Source organism: Pyrus communis, chromosome 15 (genome assembly GCF_963583255.1).
Source record: "Pyrus communis chromosome 15, drPyrComm1.1, whole genome shotgun sequence".
Taxonomy (NCBI): domain Eukaryota; kingdom Viridiplantae; phylum Streptophyta; class Magnoliopsida; order Rosales; family Rosaceae; genus Pyrus; species Pyrus communis.
In genome coordinates this window covers 5736109-5758410 of record NC_084817.1, presented here as the reverse complement: position 1 = coordinate 5758410, position 22302 = coordinate 5736109, and the positions used below count along the sequence as shown (strand labels likewise).

The window sequence follows — 22302 nt, the reverse complement described above, 5'->3', positions numbered from 1 at the left end:
TATGGGCTGGCTAGACAAATAATAATGGTAGGGTAGACGTGAGTCATCCCTCACTTATTTCTTCAACGGCCATTATTGATCAGGAAGAAAGCAGGAATCTTTATCTCAAAAGTCAAAAGTTAGATTGGCAATTCACACATACTTTTAAACTTTAATCTGAAAATTATTTATGCTTTTGAGATAAGAATATGGGCTGCTAGACAAATAATAGGGTAGAGGTGAGTCATCCCTCACTTATTTCTTCAAGAGCCATTATTGATCATCTTTCTTGTCAATTTACACTCTTAAGATATTAAATTGCATCATGTTATGACTTCTGTTAGTTTAATTGTTATGTATATGCTGTTAAATTGCAATTTTTTCTTTTGACACAACTCAAGATAGATTTCATAAAAGCTACATCAATAATTTAACGGCATACATAATGGTTAAACCAACAAAAAGGCATAAAATTGTGCGATTTAAAAACTTTAGGTCGTGGTCCATTTTGATTAACACCCCCAAAAAAGGAGTGTAAAAAAGCACTTTGCCCTAAAGTTTGATACTTTTTACCTTGTCAGTTGTCAGCTTATTTGTATCATATACTTCCAAACTGTACAGACCCGTACGACTACGAGTGTGCTTGAAAGAGGTTAGAATAAATTTATTTATTTTATTTTTTATTTTTAAATTGTAAATAAGGCTTGCTACGTTTATATGGTTGTAAAGGTAGTCTTAAAAAACAACAAAATTCATGTTGTGCTGTGGCCAGTTTATCTGACAAGGGAGAGAGTGGAGAAAGTGTAGTGGTTTCTCTGATATATGAGATGTTATTCCCTTTATACAGTGTATTTATTTATAGTAGTAAAGATGAGAGAAATACTTGTCCTCCAAGTAAATACAATCCTAGTAGGGAACGAATAACTAATAACCAAATCTATCTAAGATTTATACAATCACACTTTAATATAATATCTATAACATGTTACATGTAATTACTAAATCGCCTATGATTTTTATTTTTGTTTAGCATTGGTGGAGAGAGTTAGTGACACACCCCGATTCGGAATGTCCACTTGGACTCCAAATCGAGCTCTATTGGTCGACACCCGAAAGGTGACAAATCCATAAAGTGTAGTAATGTGGGAAAAAAAATGTGAATAAATTTAAACCTAAAAGTTACTATTACAAGAGTGCGCATGTGAGCGAAATTGAACAAATCTCACATTTGACTTCAAAGCATAAGTAAAGTAGAGTAAAAGTAAATAAAAATTATACCAACCGAAAGAAATCTCCTATATCACCGTTTGTTAGAAATAATATGGTTCAAATTCACTTTTGGTAAAAATCAAATATAAGACTTCTCAATTGCAAGTGAAGAGACATTAGTACTAAGCGGTAAGAGCAGCTTAATCACTAAAAAAAATTAAAAATATAAAAAAACATACAAAAAAAATAATTCTGGTTTGCATCCTTTAATAGGAGGAGGGCAAAACAAGAGGTCTGCAAATAATATTTGATTAGGTTGATTTAGAAATAATATTAAAATCTATTTTAATAACCTCTTCTACAAACTCACAGTTTCATTAAACTACAAAGGTAAAACAACAAAAGATGTGGTTCGACTCGACTTTCTGACGAGCAACAATTCATCTTCCTCTTTATGTCTCATGAAAACTGCAAGCCTGGGACCATCGGAAAGTTTCCGACACCGTAGCCAGGTTGGTCTCGAGACCATCCTGGTCCCTTAACTCCCCCCTCGACATGGACTGTTGGCTCAGCATGTAAACTAAGCTGCTTTAGTATCATAATATAAATTAAAAGTATACCATACAACTAAACTCCTTATAAATACATTCAAAACTCCAGAATTCATACTCTCAACTCTCATTACGATTTCAAAATCTGTGTCACTTATTTGTGAAGTTCAAAGTTTCAAACTTTGAATGATAACCCAAATCCAGCAGTGTGGGCCACGTAGTTCAAACCAAAACACGTGAAGGACACATCAGGCATCAAATAATGCATCTATCGGCCCCACTACTTATCTCCAACACAAATTAGGCCTCATAGTGCGCCTGTAATTTTATTCCCAAAAACCCGAAACAAATATCATAATCCCCAAAAAGTCCACCGGTTCAGTCACGACTCACTGAGTCATTGGGAATTGGTTTTGGTGGTTTGCAGGTGTATGGATGGTGAGCAGCTGACGGAGGAAGATGAAAAGGTTGTGGTGGAAAGGCTTCTCGCTCATTATCCACACTCAGAGGATAAAATTGGCTGCGGAATTGATTCTATCATGGTGTGAATGCACAATGTGTGCCTTCTTTTAAGTATGATAGTTTTGTTGTATAGAGAAACAAGCTGAAAAAGGGTTTCAAAGGCTGAAATCATAGAAAGAGGGAGCTTAGGGTTCGTGTATTAATTTTGTGGTGAACGTATTGAGTGTTGAAGACTAAAACTTGAACATGTTTGAAAGGAATGCGGCAGGTAAATTAAAATTCATGGTTGTTCTGAAGTATAAGGGTGGTGCCATAATAATTATGGAAAATTAATAAAAATAGTTTGAAAATTTTGAGTTTTAACGATAAAGACAAAATAAAAGGTAAAAATGAATAGTATCAAATTTGACTTTTTAATGTAAAAATGTAAATTTTCGTTATAGTGAACAGTACCATAAAATTTTTGTTAAAACTTTCTAATAATTACGGGACAAACATTATCATCAGGTTTTCCTACTGTATTTGGTGGGCCTCCCGCTAATTTGAGAGTGCCACACAGCTGGAGGGAGGATTCATGTGGGACCTTACCCCTCACAGTCCATATTTTCTCTTTGCTTGCTAGACATGGGGATTGAAAGATCTTTAGCGATCTTGAATCATAGACTTTCTTTGGAACGTTAGTGTGGTGGTTTTTCAAGTTTAGGTTGCATTGGCAGTGTTTAAACAGTCAGGTTGAGACTCTAAGAATTTAGTTGTGCAAATCTAACCGTCTTACTGTACTGGTGCACGTGGAATGTTTTTTTTTCGTGCGTTTGAACTTTAGCACATGACATCATGCTATTTATTTAAAATACTGTTATAGTAGCGTTCCGAATAAGTAGGGCAAGTAATCCTCGATGGTGAAGCATAGCATTTGAAGGGTTGTGATATGTGCAAGGGTCTAATCAACTTTAGACCACGAACTATGAGGATGCTTTGATGAGTTCCAATAAAGGCCTTGGCTTTCCGTTGCTGTGATTGAAATGCATGCAAGGAAAATGAACCACTTTCCGAGTTTTCAGAGGAGTGGGCATATCTGACTTTGACTAGAATTATGAAAGAGGAGGTGTTATTGTTTTACAAATCTGAGAAGAAAAAAAAACAAACAAACCAAAGAGAAAAAAATTGACAATGATCGTATAAAAAGTAAAAGGGTAAAAAAAAAAGAAAAAGGAGATTGCTTAGATGGCATTCTAATATTAAAACAGTGCCAACCTTTGTTCAGTTCTGGTTGATTTTAGAGGGGTATTTTTGGTATACGCTAAATTTCAAGAGTTATCTATGTTCATGCTGTTTTATGAACAATTATATCGTGGTTAAGTCCGTTAATAATCTTAGTATACTTAGAATTTTGCATTGAAATTCTTCTCCGTACATCACTAGCTTGCATAGGTAATTATGTTTTAAACCTGATTTACATGTCAAACATGCTTTGGATGGGTTCAAAGGACATTTCTGCCCTTGAAAATGATGGTTACATGATGTGCAAATTAGCAAATTGAATCTCTCTCGAGGTTAGTTCAAGTAGCAAGAGAAAATTGGGTAATAAGTTATATTAAAACATATTCACTGTTTTAAAAAACTCCTTTTAGCATTGCGCTAAGCGGTCGGTCACCATTTCGATTAAAGTCTAGGCATTTGAAAATTAAGAAAAAAACGCATAGACCTACTAAGGTGCTTGCCTAGGCATCTGCCTAGCCCACTCAAACCTACCTAAGTTGTAATTCACTTTAGACAAAAGATAAATAATTTTCACTTTACATTTTATTTTTATAAATAAATTGTAAGAGACTTGTTGAATACTTAAATGAACCCACATTATATGTTGGTTCCTCATTTTATCATTATGTTCTATTACTTCGTAATATATATGTAATTCTATTTTGTAATTTATGTTGAACATATATATATTTTAAGTATAAACAAATATTTATTTATACAAAATATAATAAATTTACTTATGAAAGATACATGCCTACATGGATGATTTGTGTAATTTCGCCTGTACTGCGTTAAAAACTCAAAACACCATGAGAATAATTTTATGGGATGAATAAACTGTCGTCATGGGATGTTCAGTGTGAGTTTCTTTTCATATGTGATTATATTATTAACACAAAATATTAAGATAACGATCTAACTTTGTTTACTAAGTGCTCTCCACCACAACAAAAACTAAAACAAATCCATGAAAATCTAATTTGATGCAGAGTCCCACTCTACAAGAGATTTTTTTAGTGTGATTGGTACACGAGATGATATACCACGTGTCACTATACAAATGGTGGGATATGTATGCTAAAAAATTAATAACTTAAAAAATAAAATTTCACACTAATCTTATTAAAACACACAATGTACCAATTATGTTCCTGTCATAACTAAAAATTTCTCTTACGGCCTGCAATGGCACCAACACATTTTGTCCTCCCTTGGTTCTCTAGCTTCATTTCCCGGCGAATGGACCGCAAGTAGGAAAAATAAGACGAAGAAGATAAAGATGGAAGAAAAGAAAGAAAAAGAAAATAAAAGAGAGCCACATCTCAAAAGAAAAAGACCTAGAAGCCCTCCACGTGTCCCCTTTTCTTCCTTTCCTCTCTTTTTGTTTGCATGGCATAGCGGGAAAAACACACAGAAACTTGAAGACATACATTGATACGCGCAAACTCTCTCTCTCTACGTCTTCTCTCTCTTCTGTAATTATTTGCTGTTGTTGTAAACATAATGGTTGAGTGCAGTGCAGAGAGAGAGAAGAGAGTGAGAGACCAACTTTTCGTACAAAAGAGGAATTGAGTTGTCATGCGCTGCTGGTGGGATAGTAAATTCCACTGGAAGTGTGTATTCAGGAGTTGCATTCGTCGCACAACCAGTTTGATGGTACACTCCACACAAGTTATGGCAGCCTAAAGAGCTTCTGACTTTGGTCCTCGACTTAAACAATTTCGGTTGGAGGATTCAAAGTTCATTTTTACAGGCAATACACTCCAAAATCATAAATAAATAAAAAATTGAAATGAAACGAAAAAAAAAAAAAACATAAATAAATTCATATTTTAGTTGGAGAATTCAAAATTTCAAAATCACGGTCCATTAATCTAAGAAAGCTTCTTTTTTTTTTTTCCTGGATGAGAACGTCTTAAGGTTATCTCAATGCTATTTGAATTATTTTCTTCCCCGGGTTTATGCATATTTGATGACATTGAAGCAAACTTGGTGCTAACTAGTGTACCATTATTTCATAATACATTTTCTATTTGAATTTCTCAGTTGTTTATGTTCAATTTGCCAAACTTTACTAATTTGTTTCGTATTTACATAAAGTTTGCACTGTACTCGGCAGGTCCAGTGAATAATATTCTAGTAGTTGAACAACATTTTTCTGAGAAATATACTGAAGACCTCAAACAAGTCTGGAGCTCCCTGCATTATACTACACATACCACGCAATGGAGCTTTTGAATGTGCCTATGTCCAGACGATCTTCATTTTGCCTTAAAGCAAAGGAAAAGACCATTCCGGTGAAATATGTAATCCAGCAGCCAGCCACCGGTTCTAGTAATGCATGCAGCTTTCTCTCCATTTCCATCTCACTTCCTCTAAAGCCAAAGTATGTGAGCCCTGCGTTCATTAACAGCACTCGCAACAGTCAGGTGGGTAGGATTAATGAAAAAACTTCAAGAGGTCAACGAAACATGCATGCATAAACTGTACACCCCAATTAATTTGAGATTACCTATTTCCACACTCTTCCTTTTCGATGATTTTTGCACCCGGCCAAAGTGAGCTCCGGTGTAGTGGTCTCAGTTTATTTCAGGCAACATTGTTTGTAAACCTTGTACCTGCTAGCAGCTGAATCAGACCACAGGAAGGTCTTGGCAAATCCAGCCATTTGAATTTTGAGGTCTTCCGGCCTCCCAAAAGCGTGCTCATGAAACTTCCTGCAAAATTTTGTGACTATAAATTGTTACTTTCTTGCATATAGTTTCTAGAGATTTTAAAAATAAAACAAAACTAGAGCATTGCAAATCACGATATTGGGAGTTACAAGTACATTGCAACATTATATATACAGTTATACTTGTTGGAATAATCTTGTAATTTGGCAAGTATGATAAAAGCTCTACCCAGAAATTAGAACATTGATGTAAAATGAATAGAGTGAGTTGGTAAATAAATAGAAAAGAGATTAATTACCAGAAGTGGAAGGCCTATCATGCAACTAAACATCATCATCATCTGCTTCGACTATGCTTTCACCCTCTCACCAGAAGTGGAAGGCCTCTCAGTTAACTCAACAGCATCCTCTGCCTCGACTATGCCTTCACCCTCATCATCAAAATTAGAATATTCAGGGAAGACTGTGATTAGGTTGGGCTCGAGACCATCCTGGTCTCTTAGTGGCTCCGCCCCGACATAGGTTGTTGGCTCAACAACACATAAACTAAGCTGCTTCGGTATCATGATAAAAATTAAAAGTATACACAATACAACTAATTGACATACATATAAATAATAGGGAAAATTAGAACGCCCTACATATTTTCTATAGTTGTTAGATTAAACATTCATCCCTTTAAAAGATTTAATTAAGGAGCTTTGATCAATTGACACCTCAATAATTTTCTATTTATTTAATTTCCATGTCATTAAATGCATTTATATAGAGGCATAAGGTAGTTTAGTAACTAATTGTCTATAATATAGAAATTTAATTTCGTCAATCCCCTTCTACGCATTAAATGACATTTTTTAATAAAATAAAATAAAAAATTAATTAACTAATTCCTCATTTAAAAAAACTCTTTGTATTAAAATTGTCTCAATAAAAGGTCTTCAATACATATTTTTTTTCTTGTATAGATATATAAAAAATATACTTAAAACTTATGGTACATTTGAGAACAAAAGTATCGACTTTTGGTACGTTTAGATTTCAAATGTACCGAGAAAACAAATGTACCAAAAATTCAAATGTACCATAAAACCAAATGTACCCATTGTTATGTAACCCCTTTGGTACGTTTAGATTTCTAATATACAGAGAAACCAAATGTACCAAAATTTCAAATGTACCATAAAACCAAATGTGCCCATTGTCAGGTAACCCTTTTGGTACGTTTAAATTCCTATTGTACCAAAAGACCAAATGAACAAAAAAAATCCCAATTGTACCACAAAACCAATTGTTTCTATCAGATAACCATTTTGGTACATTTACATTCCAAATGTACCGAGAAATACAAAAAATCAAATCTACTATAAAACTAAATGTGTCCATATTATAGGTAACTAGACGTAGCTATATAATCAAACAAATCTTTATTATGTGTTGGGTCTTCTAAATAATAAAATTTGACAATTTTTTTTTTATATAAATATTCTACTATATTCACAAAAAAAGTAAAATTTACAACAAACAATAAAAAAATGCATAGAGATGGATAATAAATGCATAAATATAGGGATAATAGGAAAAGAAAAAAAAAACGAAATGCCCAGGAGAAGTCATGAAAAACTAAAATTCTAAACAAAATTGAACTTATGTGAAAAACTGAAATTAATAACCAAAATTTTAGGAAAATGTTTGATCAAATTTTCAAAAGGAGTATATGTTTAGTCTAAAAAATTAAAAAACGAGGCGCCTATATCAAAACGCCCCTAAATAATACCTAAACTCCTTATAAATATATACAAAACTCCTTAATTATGTGAGAATTCATACTCTCAACTCTCGTTACCATTTCAAAACCTCTGTCACTTAACAATAAAGTTCAAAGTTTCAAACCTTGAATGATAACCCAAATCCAGCAGTGTGGGCCACGCATTTTCAGTTCGTTGGACTCTCAGACAACACAAAACATAAACAAAACAAAACCCGTGATGGACCCATCAGGCATAAGATAACCCATCTATCGGCCCCAACTACTTATCTCCAATTCAAATTGGGCCTCATAATGGGCCTGTAATTTTGTTTATTCTCCCAAAAACCCGAAACAAATATCAATATTCCCGCAAAGTCCACGGCATCAGTCACAACTCACTGAGTCATCATCACCGCCGACTGATGCCACTCAAACAATGAGATGACGACGACGACGCGAATGGCGATTCTGAACCCGTTGCTGCTGCGTACAGTTTCGTTCCTCTGCGCGCGAGTCCACCACCGACGCCTGGGCCTCGGGCTTGCGGTCCCGAGCGGCAGGGCGTGGTGCAGCGGGGCGAGCGAGTCGACTCGGCCGGAGAGTCTATTGTCCTCGGCGGGCAGGTCTGCACTGAGAGAAGTGCTAAGCGTGAAGGAGCCACCGAAGTACCCTCGCTGGGACGACCCTGACTACTGCAAGTGGAAGGATAAGGAACGGGATATTTTAAACGACATCGAGCCCGTCGTTTTGCTGGCCAAGGAGATTCTGCACTCTGATAGGTATGCTTACTGTGAGCTTAGCTCGCAACGACGTTGAGCCCCGTCGTTTTACTTTGTGAACTGGTTTTGGTGGTTTGCAGGTATATGGATGGTGAGCGGCTGACGGAGGAAGATGAAAAGGTTGTGGTGGAAAGGCTTCTTGCTCATCATCCACACTCAGAGGATAAAATTGGCTGCGCAATTGATTCTATCATGGTAACTTTTTTTCCTCCACCATTCACAGTCGGAGATTTCCATTAATTGAATGTCTTGTGAAGAATTTAGGTTGGATTGTAATCAAATATATAAAATATTGAGTGTAAGTAACTCATTAGTCATTGCCAATATGTTTTCTGTGGTGTAAATGATGGGTTTTGAGCATTGGTGCATTCGTTCTTTTTGAATGTAGCCTCGAATTATTATTGACTAGGAAGGTCTGTTTTAAATTTGTAGTATCTACCAAGTTGTTTGTTGAAGTGTGAAGGATGGTTTGGAAGACGCGTTGTTGTGTGCCACAGACCACTGTTGGTGTGAATGCACAATGTGTGCCTTCTTTTAAGTATGAAAGTTTATGTTGTATAGAGAAACAAGGCTGTTGATGTTTTCATGAGCGGTTTGGGTCAGCCGAAAAAGGGTTTCAAAGGTTGAAATCATATAAAGAGGGGGTTTAGGGTTTGTGTATTAGTTTTGTGGTGAACATATTGACTGTTGAAGACTAAAACTTGAACATGTTCGAAGGGAATGCGGCAGGTAATTTAAAAGTCATGGTTGTTCTGAAGTATAAGGAGGCCAAGAAGTGAGGGAGTGTGGATTATAGAGATTTAATTGGGGAGAAAAAGGCAAGTGATTCGGGTGGGGAAATAGGTTAGAAAAGCTAGCAAGTTGATGTTCATCCTATTTGCACCAATCCCTTACTCATCACGGCTTAAAAGATTGTGATACTAATCATATTACCCTTATTTATTTAATTCCTTATCTTTATACGCCCTTCTCCCCTTCTCTCCCTGTTACATCCGCCCTTCTCTCCTTCTCCCCTTCTCTCCCTGTTACATCTGCCCTTCTCTCCTTGTTTTCGGCCTGTCTTCTACTATTTTTAATATGCTATTGCTCATGCGTCATTGCAATTTTTGTGTCAACCAAAAGATTTAACAGGAAATTGGTGTCACCAACCAATGTAAGATGTTAACTCTATTGCAACCGAATAATAAAAGAAATGATTGAAGTATCGCTGCACAAACATCCACAACTAAGAAATTTATGGCATCTCTTAATGATTATGTGAATAGAAAAGCATTTATCTAGGCTGAAATTTATTTTTGTCCCCTCTGTGTAAGATGAAGTTCAATGGGAGGCCAGTCACAGGTGCTCTAGCTTAATGAGCTACATGCCTTTGCATTTTTCTTACCACTTTAACCTTTTTTAGGGCATGTCCTAAGCAATTGGGCAAGTGTTTGGAACTTTAGATCTGGATGTTCATAACTTATCCTTGACTATATGGGCTTATTTTTCCTAGATTATTTATTTCATACCATTTCAATACAATTCAATGATAGCGGAAGCTGAAAGTGTAAACTATTAATGTTTTGGTGTAACTTTTTTCTGCTGTTTCTTTGGCTACATTTTCCTTAGGTTGTTGGTTCAGAAACGAGTTACGAGTGTAATATGTGGTGGATAAAACTATTTCTATTATTGTTTCTGTATAGTTCTGGGACATGAAATTATCTGTCTCTATCTCAAAACTTCTCTTCTTCAGTCTGATCTTTATATGAATAGAACTTAAAATGACTATTTGTTGACATTGGGTTTTTGAACTATTTAACATTGAATTTTAAGTTCTTATTGATTTCTAAACCAGTCCTCCGTTCTATATATGATCAACCTGTGTTTTCTGCGATGTGGATTCTTGTGTTTGCCTGTGCAAATTAATCACTTTCTTTGTAACTTGTCTTGCTGAAGGTTGATCGGCATCCCCAATTTAAACGCTCGAGGTGCCTATTTGTCATAAGAACTGATGGTGTATGGATAGACTTCTCCTACCAGAAGTGTCTCCGAGCATATATCCAAGATAAGTACCCATCCCATGCAGATAGATTCATTCGGGAACATTTTAAACGTGGTAGTGGCTAAATGTGCATTACTCCTTCCTAACGCTTGTATTGGGGCTTAATTTTGCTTTGGTAATTACAGATGCGTATGAAATGATATTCAAATTATCCCTTGGAAGGGGAATGTCTTTCGTTTTCAGATCTTCAGTGACCCACATATAACCTAGATTTACAAATTGTCAATGTAGTAGATAATCCTTGACTGAAACTCACATGTATCTTTAAGAATGACAACTAAGAAAATGATTGAAGTTGACTTCACTTTGTTGACTGCATCTCCTTTCCTTGGCCTTGAACATGTTTTTTTAATTTCATGACTTTTGGTTTTTTCTGTCTTTCCTAGGACCTGCTTTTACTGGGTGGTTGATTTACTTAGCTTTGCACCTATAAGTCCTCAAAGCTCATTAGGTAACAACCTGGCTCTCTCGTTGATTAGAAGCTTCATCAATCGTTTTAGCGTAATTAGAAAATTCAGACAGAGGAAAATATGTGAGTCCTTTGTCGGGCGTTCAAGACTTGTGCCAGTATAGTCCATCACTCCGAAGATGTTCGATGTGGTGATCAATGGTCTTATAGCTTTTTGGCTGACCTTCAACGGAGATAATAACTTTGCATTGTGACAACTATTGATGATATTTGTCTCTATGTTTGGCTGCGATTAACAAGAAAAAAACTTCGGTAAGGTAGACTGACTTGAGGAGTTTTCTCATATGGTGGGTCGGGTGAGACCAAAATACATAGGGTCCATGAGAGCTTCCCTACAGATGATAGTCGAGCACCCTTAGCCTAGTTTTTATCGTGTTTAACGGGCCGGCAATGGATGGTCCATCCAATAGGACTTGGTCTTGATCAGTTTAGGTAGTATCATGAGTGAACATATGGAAATTTTGTAGTCTGACAGCTTAGAAGTCTGATAATTTGAAGTCATTTGCCTTCGTGGTCCCGTACTTTTTACCAACTAGTAGAAATCCAGTAGTTGAGACTGGTACTGTGAGTCAAAAGAGTCAAGCTCTCACAGATGAACGTTGTCTAGACTATATGGGACTTTCTTGAGTACTCCGGAGTATCAGGTACTCCGGAGCACCCAAGATTATTTGCGCTGTCAAAACCGTGAAATGGCTGCAGGAATGTGGTTAATGTTGAAGACGAACATCATATTTCTGGTGGTAAATTATGCTCAAAAGAAATGCTCCCTATTGTTTCCACAAAAAAAAAAAAAAAAAGAAAAAAAAAAAAAAGAGAAATGCTCCCTACAGGCAGTTACCCTTCAAACATATTTATTCTTTGAGACTTAGAAACAGGGACTTTCCCTCAAGGATGTTTAATGCTTTGTGGTCTAAAAATGTTTGGAATATTCTCAACTTTAATGTTTCCCCACCCATAAGCTTTTACTTTGCCTTAATTTTTGAACAACACACAAAGATAGTAAAACCAGCTGTTTCCCTCCTCTTTTGATGTGATATATAAATGCACTCAAATTTCACTCTTCCTCTCATTTCTTGTACCATTCAAAAAGAAGGGAGTGAATATTAGCCAATTAATCTTTCTTGAGGATCATATATGGTTTAGTTTTAACGTCACTCATTTCAGGATAGTAAATCAGTACTAGAGTTAGTCGCGCATGCTGATCTTGACTGTTAATGCTTGTGAGATTTACGATACATCAATGGCCAGAATCACCTCATGCCCACACCATCGACTTGAAGCATTGGCTAGAGCGTTGAATGGTGGCTAGGAGGCCTCACTATAGAAACTATGGAGTAATGAAATAATGGGAAATCTAGTGTAATTAATTATGGGCTTTTTAGCTAAAATGGTCATGGAGATTGACATAAACTCTTCACTTCGGTTTATAATATTTAAAATTGATAGAAGTAGTCCCTCATATTGTCTACCATCAATTCTTTTGATCATTTGTGAAAGATTTCTGTTAAATTGAGAGTATTTTTGTCAAATCAACCCCTTCACTAGAATATGTGATTTTTCAATTTAACAGAGATTTTTCAATAAATGTTCAAAATGATTGATAGTGAATAACTCAGGAATCACTTTATCAATTTTAAAACTCAAATATCAAAATGAAGAGTTATGTCAATGAACCATTTTTGCTTAAAAAAAAGTATTAATTATATAATGCATGTATTAACTATGGTGTTTAGGGATTAAGAAAAAGGTGAATAAGAGAAAAGGTTGCTCATTTAGGTCAACTGTCTTCCATTATCGTGCATGGTTACAGTCAATATCAGCAACTTCTGTAGGGTGGTGCCATAATTACTGGACAAACATCATCATTAGGTTTGCCTACTGTACTTGGTGGGCCTCCCGCTAATTCCAGAGTGCCACACAGCTGGAAGGGAGGATCCATGTGCGACCCCCTCACAGTCCATATAGCACATTAGTTTTCTCTTTTGCTTGCAAGACATGGGGGTTGAAAGATCTTTAGCGATCTTGAATCATAGACTTTCTTTGGAACGTTACTGCGGTGGTGTTTCAAGTTTAGGTTGCACCTGCAATGTTTGAACGGCCTGGTTGAGACTCTAAGAATCTAATCGTGCAAATCTAACCGTCTCACTGTACTAGTGCATGTGGAACGTTTTTTCTTACACGGTTGAACTTCAACGTATGACAACACATTATTTATTTAAAATACCGTTACAATAGCAATCCAATAAGTAGGGCAAGTACGCGTCAATGGTGAAGCAGAGCATTTGGGAGATGGATTGTCTACCTTCCCCCATACTATGCTCTTTTATTTTTGTGGTCACGGTTAAGTCATATCAACATTTTATATTTATTTTTTTATAAAAATAATAAGATAAAAAATAATGAAAATATAAAATATTATCGTGGTTTAACCATTACCATAAAAATAAGAGGAGATAAGAAAGGAATGGGATGAGATGGGATGGGATGGGGAGGGCAGACTATCCATCTCGGAGCATTTGAAGGGTTGTGATATGTGCAAGTGTCTAATCAAGTATCAACCACGAGCTATGAGGATGGTTTGATGAGTTCCCATAAAGGCCTTTACTTTCCGTTGGGGTGATTGAAGGAGGGGAATTGTTTGTCCTTTCATTTTCATACTTTTCTTATGCATTTTTGTTTATGTGGTCACGGTTAAATCACGTCAACATTTTATATTTTTATTACTTTTTATTTTATTATTTTTATAAAAAATTAATATAAAATATTGACGTGGCTTAACCGTGATCACATATCACAGAAATGCATAAGAAAAGTATGAAAATGAAAGGGTAGACAATTCCTCTCCGTGATTGAAATGTATGCAAGGAAAATGAACCACTTTCTGAGTTTTCTGAGGAGTGGGCATGTCTGACTTTGACTAGAATTATGAAGGAGGAGGTATTATTGTTTACAAATCTGAGAAAACAAAACAAACAAAAAAAAAAAGAATAAAGAAATTGCCAATGATCGTATAAAAAGTAAAAGGAAAAAAAAAAGGAGATTGCTTTGAAGGCTTTCTGATAGTAAAACAGTGCCAACCTTTGTTCAGTTCTGGTTGATTTTTAGAGGGGTGTTTTTGGTATACGCCAAATTCCACGAAGCATCCATTTTCATGCGATTTTATGAATAATTATTTCGTGGTTAAGTCCGTTACTGATCTTAGTATGCATCGAATTTTGCACTGAAATTCTTCTACGTTCATCACTTGCATAGGTAAATTAATCTTTCAAACCTGATTTATATGTCAAACACGCTTAGATGGGCTCAATGGACATTTCCGCCCTTGAAAATGATGGTTACACGATAATTCACATGAGCAAAATTGAACCTCTCTCGAGGTTAGTTGAAATAGCGAGAGAGAATTGGGTAACTCATTAGATTAAAATATATTTATAATTTTATAATCATAAAAGTGATAGAACTTAGATTCAAGGTTCGCTTTAGATCAAGATTTTATATTTGTAATCGAGTGATTTAACGAGATAGTTTTACTGCACAGAAGTAACGTTGACATATGAATTATGAACACACACTACATTGATGATTTGTGCAATTTCGCCTTTGTTGTATTGTGTTAAAAATTCAAGCACCACGATAAGGATTTTTATGGGACGGATACACCATTGTTTTGGTGTTCAATGTCAATATAAAATGAGGTATGAGTTTCCTTTTATATATTATTATATCATTAAGACGAAATGTTAAGATAACGTCCTAACTCTGCTTGGTAAGTTGCTCTCCACCACCACAAAATCCACCAACAAATCCATGATAATTTGAGGCAGAGTCCCACACTACAAACTGCAATAGCACCAACACTTTTTGTCCTACCTTGGCTCCCTAGCTTCTTTTCTCGATGAATGCACCACAAGTAGGAGAAATAAGACTAAGAAGACAAAGATGAAAGAAAAGAAAGAAAAAGAAAACAAAAGAACGCTACAACTCAAAAGAAAAAGACCTAGAAGCCCTCCACGTGTCCCTTTTCTTCCTTTCCTCTTTTTGTTTGCATGGCATAGTGGGAAATACACAGAGAAACTTGAAGACATACACTGATACGCACATACTCTCTCTCTCTCTCTCTCTCTACGCCTTCTCTCTCTTCTGTAATGGTTTGCTGCTGTAAACATAATGGTTGAGTGCAGTGCAGAAAGAGAGAGAGGAGAGGGAGAGACCAACTTTTCGTACAAAAGAGGAATTGAGTTGTCCTGCGCTGCTGGTGGGATAGTAAATTCTACTGGGAAGTGTGTAATTGCAAGAAACACACACACACACACACACACACACACACACGGGGACAGAGCCAATGAAAGCCCACTGTGGGTAGATAGCATACTTAAGTAATTCGTTTGTTTAGTTGCTCATTACAATTATATAATATACATAAATCATCTTTAAAGAAAATATATATATTGAATATCCAACATATATTCATTTTACTTATACTTTATATCAAATATTATATAAGCAATAGTGCTCTTGTTCTATCATTCAAACTGAAAAAACTCTCTTCCGCCTATCCTATACTTATATTTTTCTCATCACTTTGCCACTTTCCACTACTACATTGAAATTTTTGTAACATTAGAATTGTGATACATCATTATTTGATATCATCCTTAATATCATATTGCGTATAATCATACTATAATAAGATTTTCTTAGTTGTTTTCAGTTACCTCCATGAGAAGAAATTTATGGCTCTGTTCCTGTACATATAGACAGACACATATATAATCGATTATACAAAGAGATAATAGTACGGTAAAGTTTAACCTTAAAAAGAAACATAAAAAAGGATAATTAATCTGCGTTTCATAATCTTAAACCTTAATTAGTTGAACTTAGTTGTATGCTAGAGTTTTACAGCACACTATTGTTCTGTGTAAAGTTTGAGTAATAGGTTGTCACGCAAGCAAACTTTTTTCTTCTGTTTTGTTTTGAACATTCATCGGGGAAGAGGTAGATATAGAAATTTGAAAGTTACGTAGTTCATGTGATTAAAGCATTTATTCTCGACACTCGAGTTTTTCTATTTGGTTCAATATATTGTCCTTCCTTCAATATTGTTTGTATTATTTATACCAATCATTACACTAGAATGTCGCAAACAAGATTGAAAACTTGAGAAGATTACCCTAAACCCCACGCCAGAGAATACGATCGATCGTCAAAATTAAAAGTGAAAAACGAGAAAGAAAATAAAAGAAAAAGGAAAAAGTTTGCTCACGGATGCCTTTACTTCTGTGCTCTGGGCTAAAGCTCAAAATTATCTGCCTAAAGTTTTACTTTCCCTTTTACCCAAACCAATCAACGCAAAAACTTTATTATTGATTTTTGAGGTATTCATTGATTTTTTTCTCGAACTTATAACGAGCTGTTAATTTTTCTCTTAACGTTTAATTTTAGCTGATTATTTTTTCTAAACTTTTATAATTGGCCAGTTTCAACCGTGAACTTTAATTTTAACCGATTAAGCTCTAAACGTTCATAATTGGCCAATTTCTAGCAATAAATTTGTTGAGATGAGTAATTACTTTTCTTATTTGAATTTGGATCTTGAATTGAAATATGTGAAATGAGACGGTCATGTGAATCAAGTCACAAGGAATGCTAAGGAAATTGCATCACAACCCCAACATGTTTATGAAAAAGCAAGGCCGTGGAGAAGATTCATAGTTGTCCGCATTAAAGATAAAATTCAAACAAAAAATGTACAGAGTGAACTAGTAGAAGAAAAGAGGAAAAAACAATACGTTGCCCACATTAGGGATAAAATTACATTTTTTTTACCTCAGACAATTGTCATGTACCGTGTACGTAACCAAGATGTATGAAAGATCAGGCTGTAGTCGGCTAAAACTAAAATTCAAGGGGATAATTGGCTAAAATTAAAGTTCATGAAAGAAAATTGACAACTCTTCATAAGTTTGAGAAAAATTTGACAAATACTTCTTGATTTTTTATATGAATTAAAATCATACATAGTCAATGATAAAAAGCTGACTATTGACCTGTACGCGAGTGTATATTACCAAAGATGTAGTAATACTTTAGGGTTTAAGATCTACCTGGTTTAAAATAAACATGTATAGTTCACAATGGACATGCGCACAAGTATACTACCATATTGGCACACAGTTTTTCTAAAATGTGCGCACCTTCACATGGTTCGACTAGTACATTATTCTACACATGGTAAAGTAATGTATGATATGATAACATCAAAGTTTTGAAAGACGTTAGGCGCTGATTAGATGACGAGTTGGGGCCTAGCGTTTAATCGGACTAGGCAAATTTAAGTAAATTTATTATCTTTGTTAAATAAGTGTATATTTATAAACAAACACATAATTGTTTTGGAATAGATAAATTGCAAAATAAAATGAAATATAGATATAAAGTATTAAAACATATTGAAAACATGGGAAATAAATATATAATGAGTGTTCATTCAAGTATTCAACAAGTCTAAATGCAAAGTGAAAATTATTGATTTTCTGTTTAAGTGAGAGTCGTGACCTAGGCGAATTCCTAAGTGGATTTAGACGGGCTAGGCGTGTGATTAGACAGATTAGGCGGACACCTAAGAGAGTCTAGGAACACTTTCTTCATTTTCAAACATCTATAGTATAGACTAATCAAAACGGTAACTTCCTGTTTAGCGCAAAGATTTTTAGAACAGTTAACAACACACATACGCACGAAAAATATATAATTAAGTCAAAGCCTTTTCAAAATGCGGTAACGAAGTTGACGCGGTATACGTTAGGTAACTGGTTAGATGGATGTTCACTCACAGAACTTTATCGAATATCCTTTATTTATCTTTTCTTTTGAAAAATCGTTTTAGCATATAACTTACTTCTTTTAGGTATGTTTTCTTCGGAAATGGTTGGACATCTGCTGTCCTTGATATTTATCGATGACTTTTATATTATAGTTGATTGATTGAAAACAAAGAGAGCGACATGTAAACGAATAAAACACGGTGCGACGCGTAAAATTTATGATGAGTTCAAATTTATATATTTGAGCAGGATAAGTTAACATGTGAATTTGAATTGTGCATAATCTCACGTGAGTCATGACGTTAGTGCGATTGTTAAGTCTACGCTACTCTCTCGAATTAGTCACTTTGTTCTCGCAACTAGTATATTATCACTTCAAATACAACACTGCGACTCTAAGGCATCTCCCAATAGTTTTGTTAAAATTTTTGCTAAATTAGCTATTAAATAGTGTCAAAAATTTAAAATAGCTAGCCAATTTAACTTATCATCTTCAACATCAATTTATTTCAAAAAACACTATGAGATGATATTTTATATGCACCAAGGTGGAATCAAATTCTCAATTTGCAGTAAAATTGATTTTAAATGCAAAGTGAGTGATCATCTTTTAGAAAGTTTAGTATCGAATTGTCATGCTCTTAATATTAAACTTGGTCTTGTGAATTAGACCTATTTATAGTGAAAGATTTTTGTTGTTAATAATTTGGCTCGTTTGGATTTCTTATGCAATTTGGTTCCATTTTTTTTTAGCAAACTCGTATTTCTTGTCGTTAGTTGTTAATTACAAATATAACTAAAATCTCGTTGCTTCGTGATGGTCTTATAATATATATATATATATATATATTTTTTTGCTTATGCCCCGACGAGAACCAAGAAAAATAATAATAAAAAAAAGTTCAACTGAAAATAAAAACAAAAATACAGAGTTTTCACAGTGACAGTAGGGCTGGGTTCGGTTTTTTTCGGTTCGGTTTTTTCTCAAAACCGAAACCGAACCGAAATTTCGGTTCGGTTCGGTTCGGTTCAAATTTTTTTCGGTTTTTTTCGGTTCGGTTTTTTTTCGGTTCGGTTTTTTTCGGTTCGGTTTCGGTTTTTTTCGGTTTTTTTTTTTTTTTTTTTTTTTTTTTTTTTCTTTCTCCCTCCAAAATTATTAAAAAAAAAAAGGAAATATAAAAGTTCACATTCATATTAATAGGCTAGGCGGAATGAAAAATAAGGAGGAGGAGGGTTAGGGTTGTTTTGTTAAAAAGATTAAAAAATTAAAAAAAATCTCACAAATCCTGGAGGCATGAGGGTTCGAACCCATGCCTCCATGCTTGTAAAGTTTCACTGAAACCAACTTGGCAACAGGTTCTGTTTTGTTATGATTGTATGACTAAAATATTTATAAATATTCAAAAAAATTATATATATATATATATCGGTTCGGTTCGGTTCGGTTCGGTTTCCGAGCCTCAAAAACCGAAACCGAACCGGTCAGATTCGGTTCGGTTCGGTTTGACAATTTCGGTTCGGTTTTTTTTTCGGTTCGGTTTTTTTCGGTCTCGGTCCGGTTCGGTTTTCGGTTTTTTTCGGTTTTCGGTTTTTTGAACCCACCCCTAAGTGACAGTGTAGAAAAACAAAAACCCACATATTATAAAACACATATTTGGGGTTGTGGTTAGTCCCTTCCCTCCTCTTCCCCCACTGCTCTTCAATCAGAGACAGATAAGAGTTCTTTAGAGAGAGATTAAGATAGAGAAAGAGAGCGTCTCTTTCTCCTTCTTCTTGCTCACACTCTCTCAGCCTCTGGCTTTTCAATGAAGTAATGAACCCAGAATCAAATCTCTTCTTCTCAGAAGAAGATGGATCGAAAACATCATCATCAACTAGTAGAATCAAGTGAAGAGCAAAACCCAGTTTTCCTTTTTGACGCTCTGTACTGCTCGGAGGAGCATTTGGTGGATGAGCAAGTGAGCCCAGTGGATTATTTCCCAGAAGAGGAATTAGTAGAAGACAGCTTTAACAGCAACGTTTCTTCGTTTAACCCAATAAAAGCTCCAATCTTAGTCGAGCAAGACCTGTTCTGGGATAATGAGGAGCTAATCTCTCTGTTATCCAAAGAATCGGAGCAAAACGAGCTCCAAAAACCCCTCCAAATCAGCCCCTCTCTGGCCGGAGCTCGCAGAGAGGCGGTGGACTGGATGCTGAGAGTCGCTTCCCACTACTCTTTCTCCGCCCTCACGGCGGTGCTCGCGGCGGATTACTTCGACAGGTTCTTGTCGAGCCTCCATCTTCAGGTTGAGAAGCCGTGGATGACCCAGCTCGCTGCCGTGGCTTGTATCTCTCTTGCTGCCAAAGTTGAGGAGACCCAAGTTCCCCTTTTGCTGGATTTCCAAGTATGTTGTTTGGTACAATGTTTGTCTTTGGTTTCTTGAATCTTGTCCCATGTTTGTGTTTGGTTGTTGAAATTTGTTGGGTTTTGTTGTGTTTTTTAAGGTGGAGGATAGCAAGTATGTGTTTGAAGCAAGAACAATCAAACGAATGGAGATTGTGGTGCTCTCTACTCTCCAATGGAAGATGAATCCTGTCACTCCGATTTCATTCATCGATTACATCACCCGAAGACTCGGTCTGAAAAATCATCTCTGCTGGGAAGTCCTCAAAAGATGTGAGCTCATCCTTCTGAGTCTAATTTCAGGTATCCAAATCTTGTTCTTCTCTCATTAATTCGATTTGTTTTTCGTAATAACATGATCGAAAACAAAGTAAAGTTGCGATCTTTATGCTTTGTCTTACAATGTTGTTGGAATTGTGAACCTTTTTTTTGTGAACTGCAGATTCTAGGTTCATGTCTTTCCTTCCATCTGTAGTTGCCACTGCCATAATGCTGCATGTTGTCAACAACATAGAACCGTGTCTACTTATGGAATACCAAAACCAGCTCCTGGGAATTCTCGGAATCGATAAGGTTCGCTAATCATTACCTTGAATCTCCGAAAAGTACTAATCTTTTCCATTTCGAACGCGAAATTTTGAAACTTTTATTGAAGTCAGATTTCAATTGAATTTTAAACAGGACAAAGTGGATGAATGCTCGAAGCTCATCTCCGAATTAACATCTTCCGGAGGCAATGGCAGTGGCAAACAATCCAACAAGCGTAAGTTTGGTTCAGTTCCATGCAGTCCCAATGGAGTGATGGATGTGTCATTTAGCTCTGATAGCTCGAATGATTCGTGGGCCATTGGATCATCGGTCTCATCCTCGCCGGAGCCTCTGTCGAAGAAGAGGAATCCCGACCACAACCGTAATGCAGATATCCTCGGCATCATCCCTCGCTAGTTCCGCAATTGGTTCCAATTTTTTTTCTTTAAGGACCCAAAAAAATAGTCTTTTTCTATGTCTAATAATACTTTTCTTATGTGGATTTGTTAAATGGCCTACCATCTCTGGGTGTTCATCCTAATTTTCCCAATCCAATCCAATCCAGTGCAATCCAAACGATCCGATCCTTGTGGAAAGGTGGATGTATGGGATTTGGAAACGGAGATGGTTGACATTTTATCCGGAGGAAAGTTTTTAAGAACATAGCAATGAAGAGAGTACTTGCAGCAGCTGTAGGGCAGTAATAATTATGTATCTCTCCTTTTACTCTCTTGCATGGCCTTTTTCAAGGTAAAAAACAAAAAACAAAACAATAATACTTATGTGGCTAGCTCTACATTGTTTATAATTGCTCATCATTCTTAATTTGTTTAAATATTATGTTGTTAAAAATCCCTGAAATTGTGTTTATATATATATATATATATATATATATATATATATATATAGATCAGCATTCAGGAGGGAGGATTGGGAAAGGAAGGGAGGGGTTGAATGTAGAAATTTTTCAAAGTGTTAGAAATACAGTTTGATATACCGAGTGTTATATACAATTGGTTGGAGTTTTTTTTTTCTTCTAAATTTACAATCATATTATTACATTTGATATATCGGACCGAGCTTCTTACACATTAAAAAAATCTGACGTTTGAATGCATCTAGTTAGAGGGAATTGGATCCCTTCCGAACTTTAGTGTTTGAAGTTTATGAATCAATTCATCTGGGCCGTACAAATTCAATTCAACGGTCTTTATTAACTTACTTGTATGATTTATCACATAAAATCAATGGCCTTGATTTTTTATACACACCAATAAGCGACTCAAATGAATTGATTTTTAGGTTCTAAACATTAATGTCCCGGATCCAATTCCTAGTTAAACATGTTGTCGGCCAATAGTATTTTTGGTGTTCTAAATAAGGTTTGACCTCG

General features: G+C 35.5%; 2 protein-coding genes across 2 annotated transcripts; both read left to right on the top strand.

Annotated features, from left to right (window-relative positions):
- The first annotated feature begins 8267 nt into the window (after nt 1-8267).
- On the top strand, nt 8268-10884 carry LOC137718491 (protein DCL homolog, chloroplastic-like). Its single transcript, XM_068458054.1, has 3 exons — nt 8268-8661; nt 8742-8856; nt 10597-10884. The coding sequence occupies exons 1-3, from the start codon at nt 8324-8326 to the stop codon at nt 10765-10767; spliced, it is 624 nt and encodes a 207-aa protein (XP_068314155.1). The 5' UTR covers nt 8268-8323; the 3' UTR covers nt 10768-10884.
- An 8751-nt stretch (nt 10885-19635) lies between these two features.
- On the top strand, nt 19636-21633 carry LOC137717861 (cyclin-D3-1-like). The gene is made up of 4 exons (XM_068457357.1): nt 19636-20382; nt 20483-20684; nt 20824-20954; nt 21063-21633. Exons 1-4 carry the CDS (start codon nt 19849-19851, stop codon nt 21324-21326), a joined length of 1131 nt encoding a protein of 376 aa, XP_068313458.1. The 5' UTR covers nt 19636-19848; the 3' UTR covers nt 21327-21633.
- Nucleotides 21634-22302: the final 669 nt, after the last annotated feature.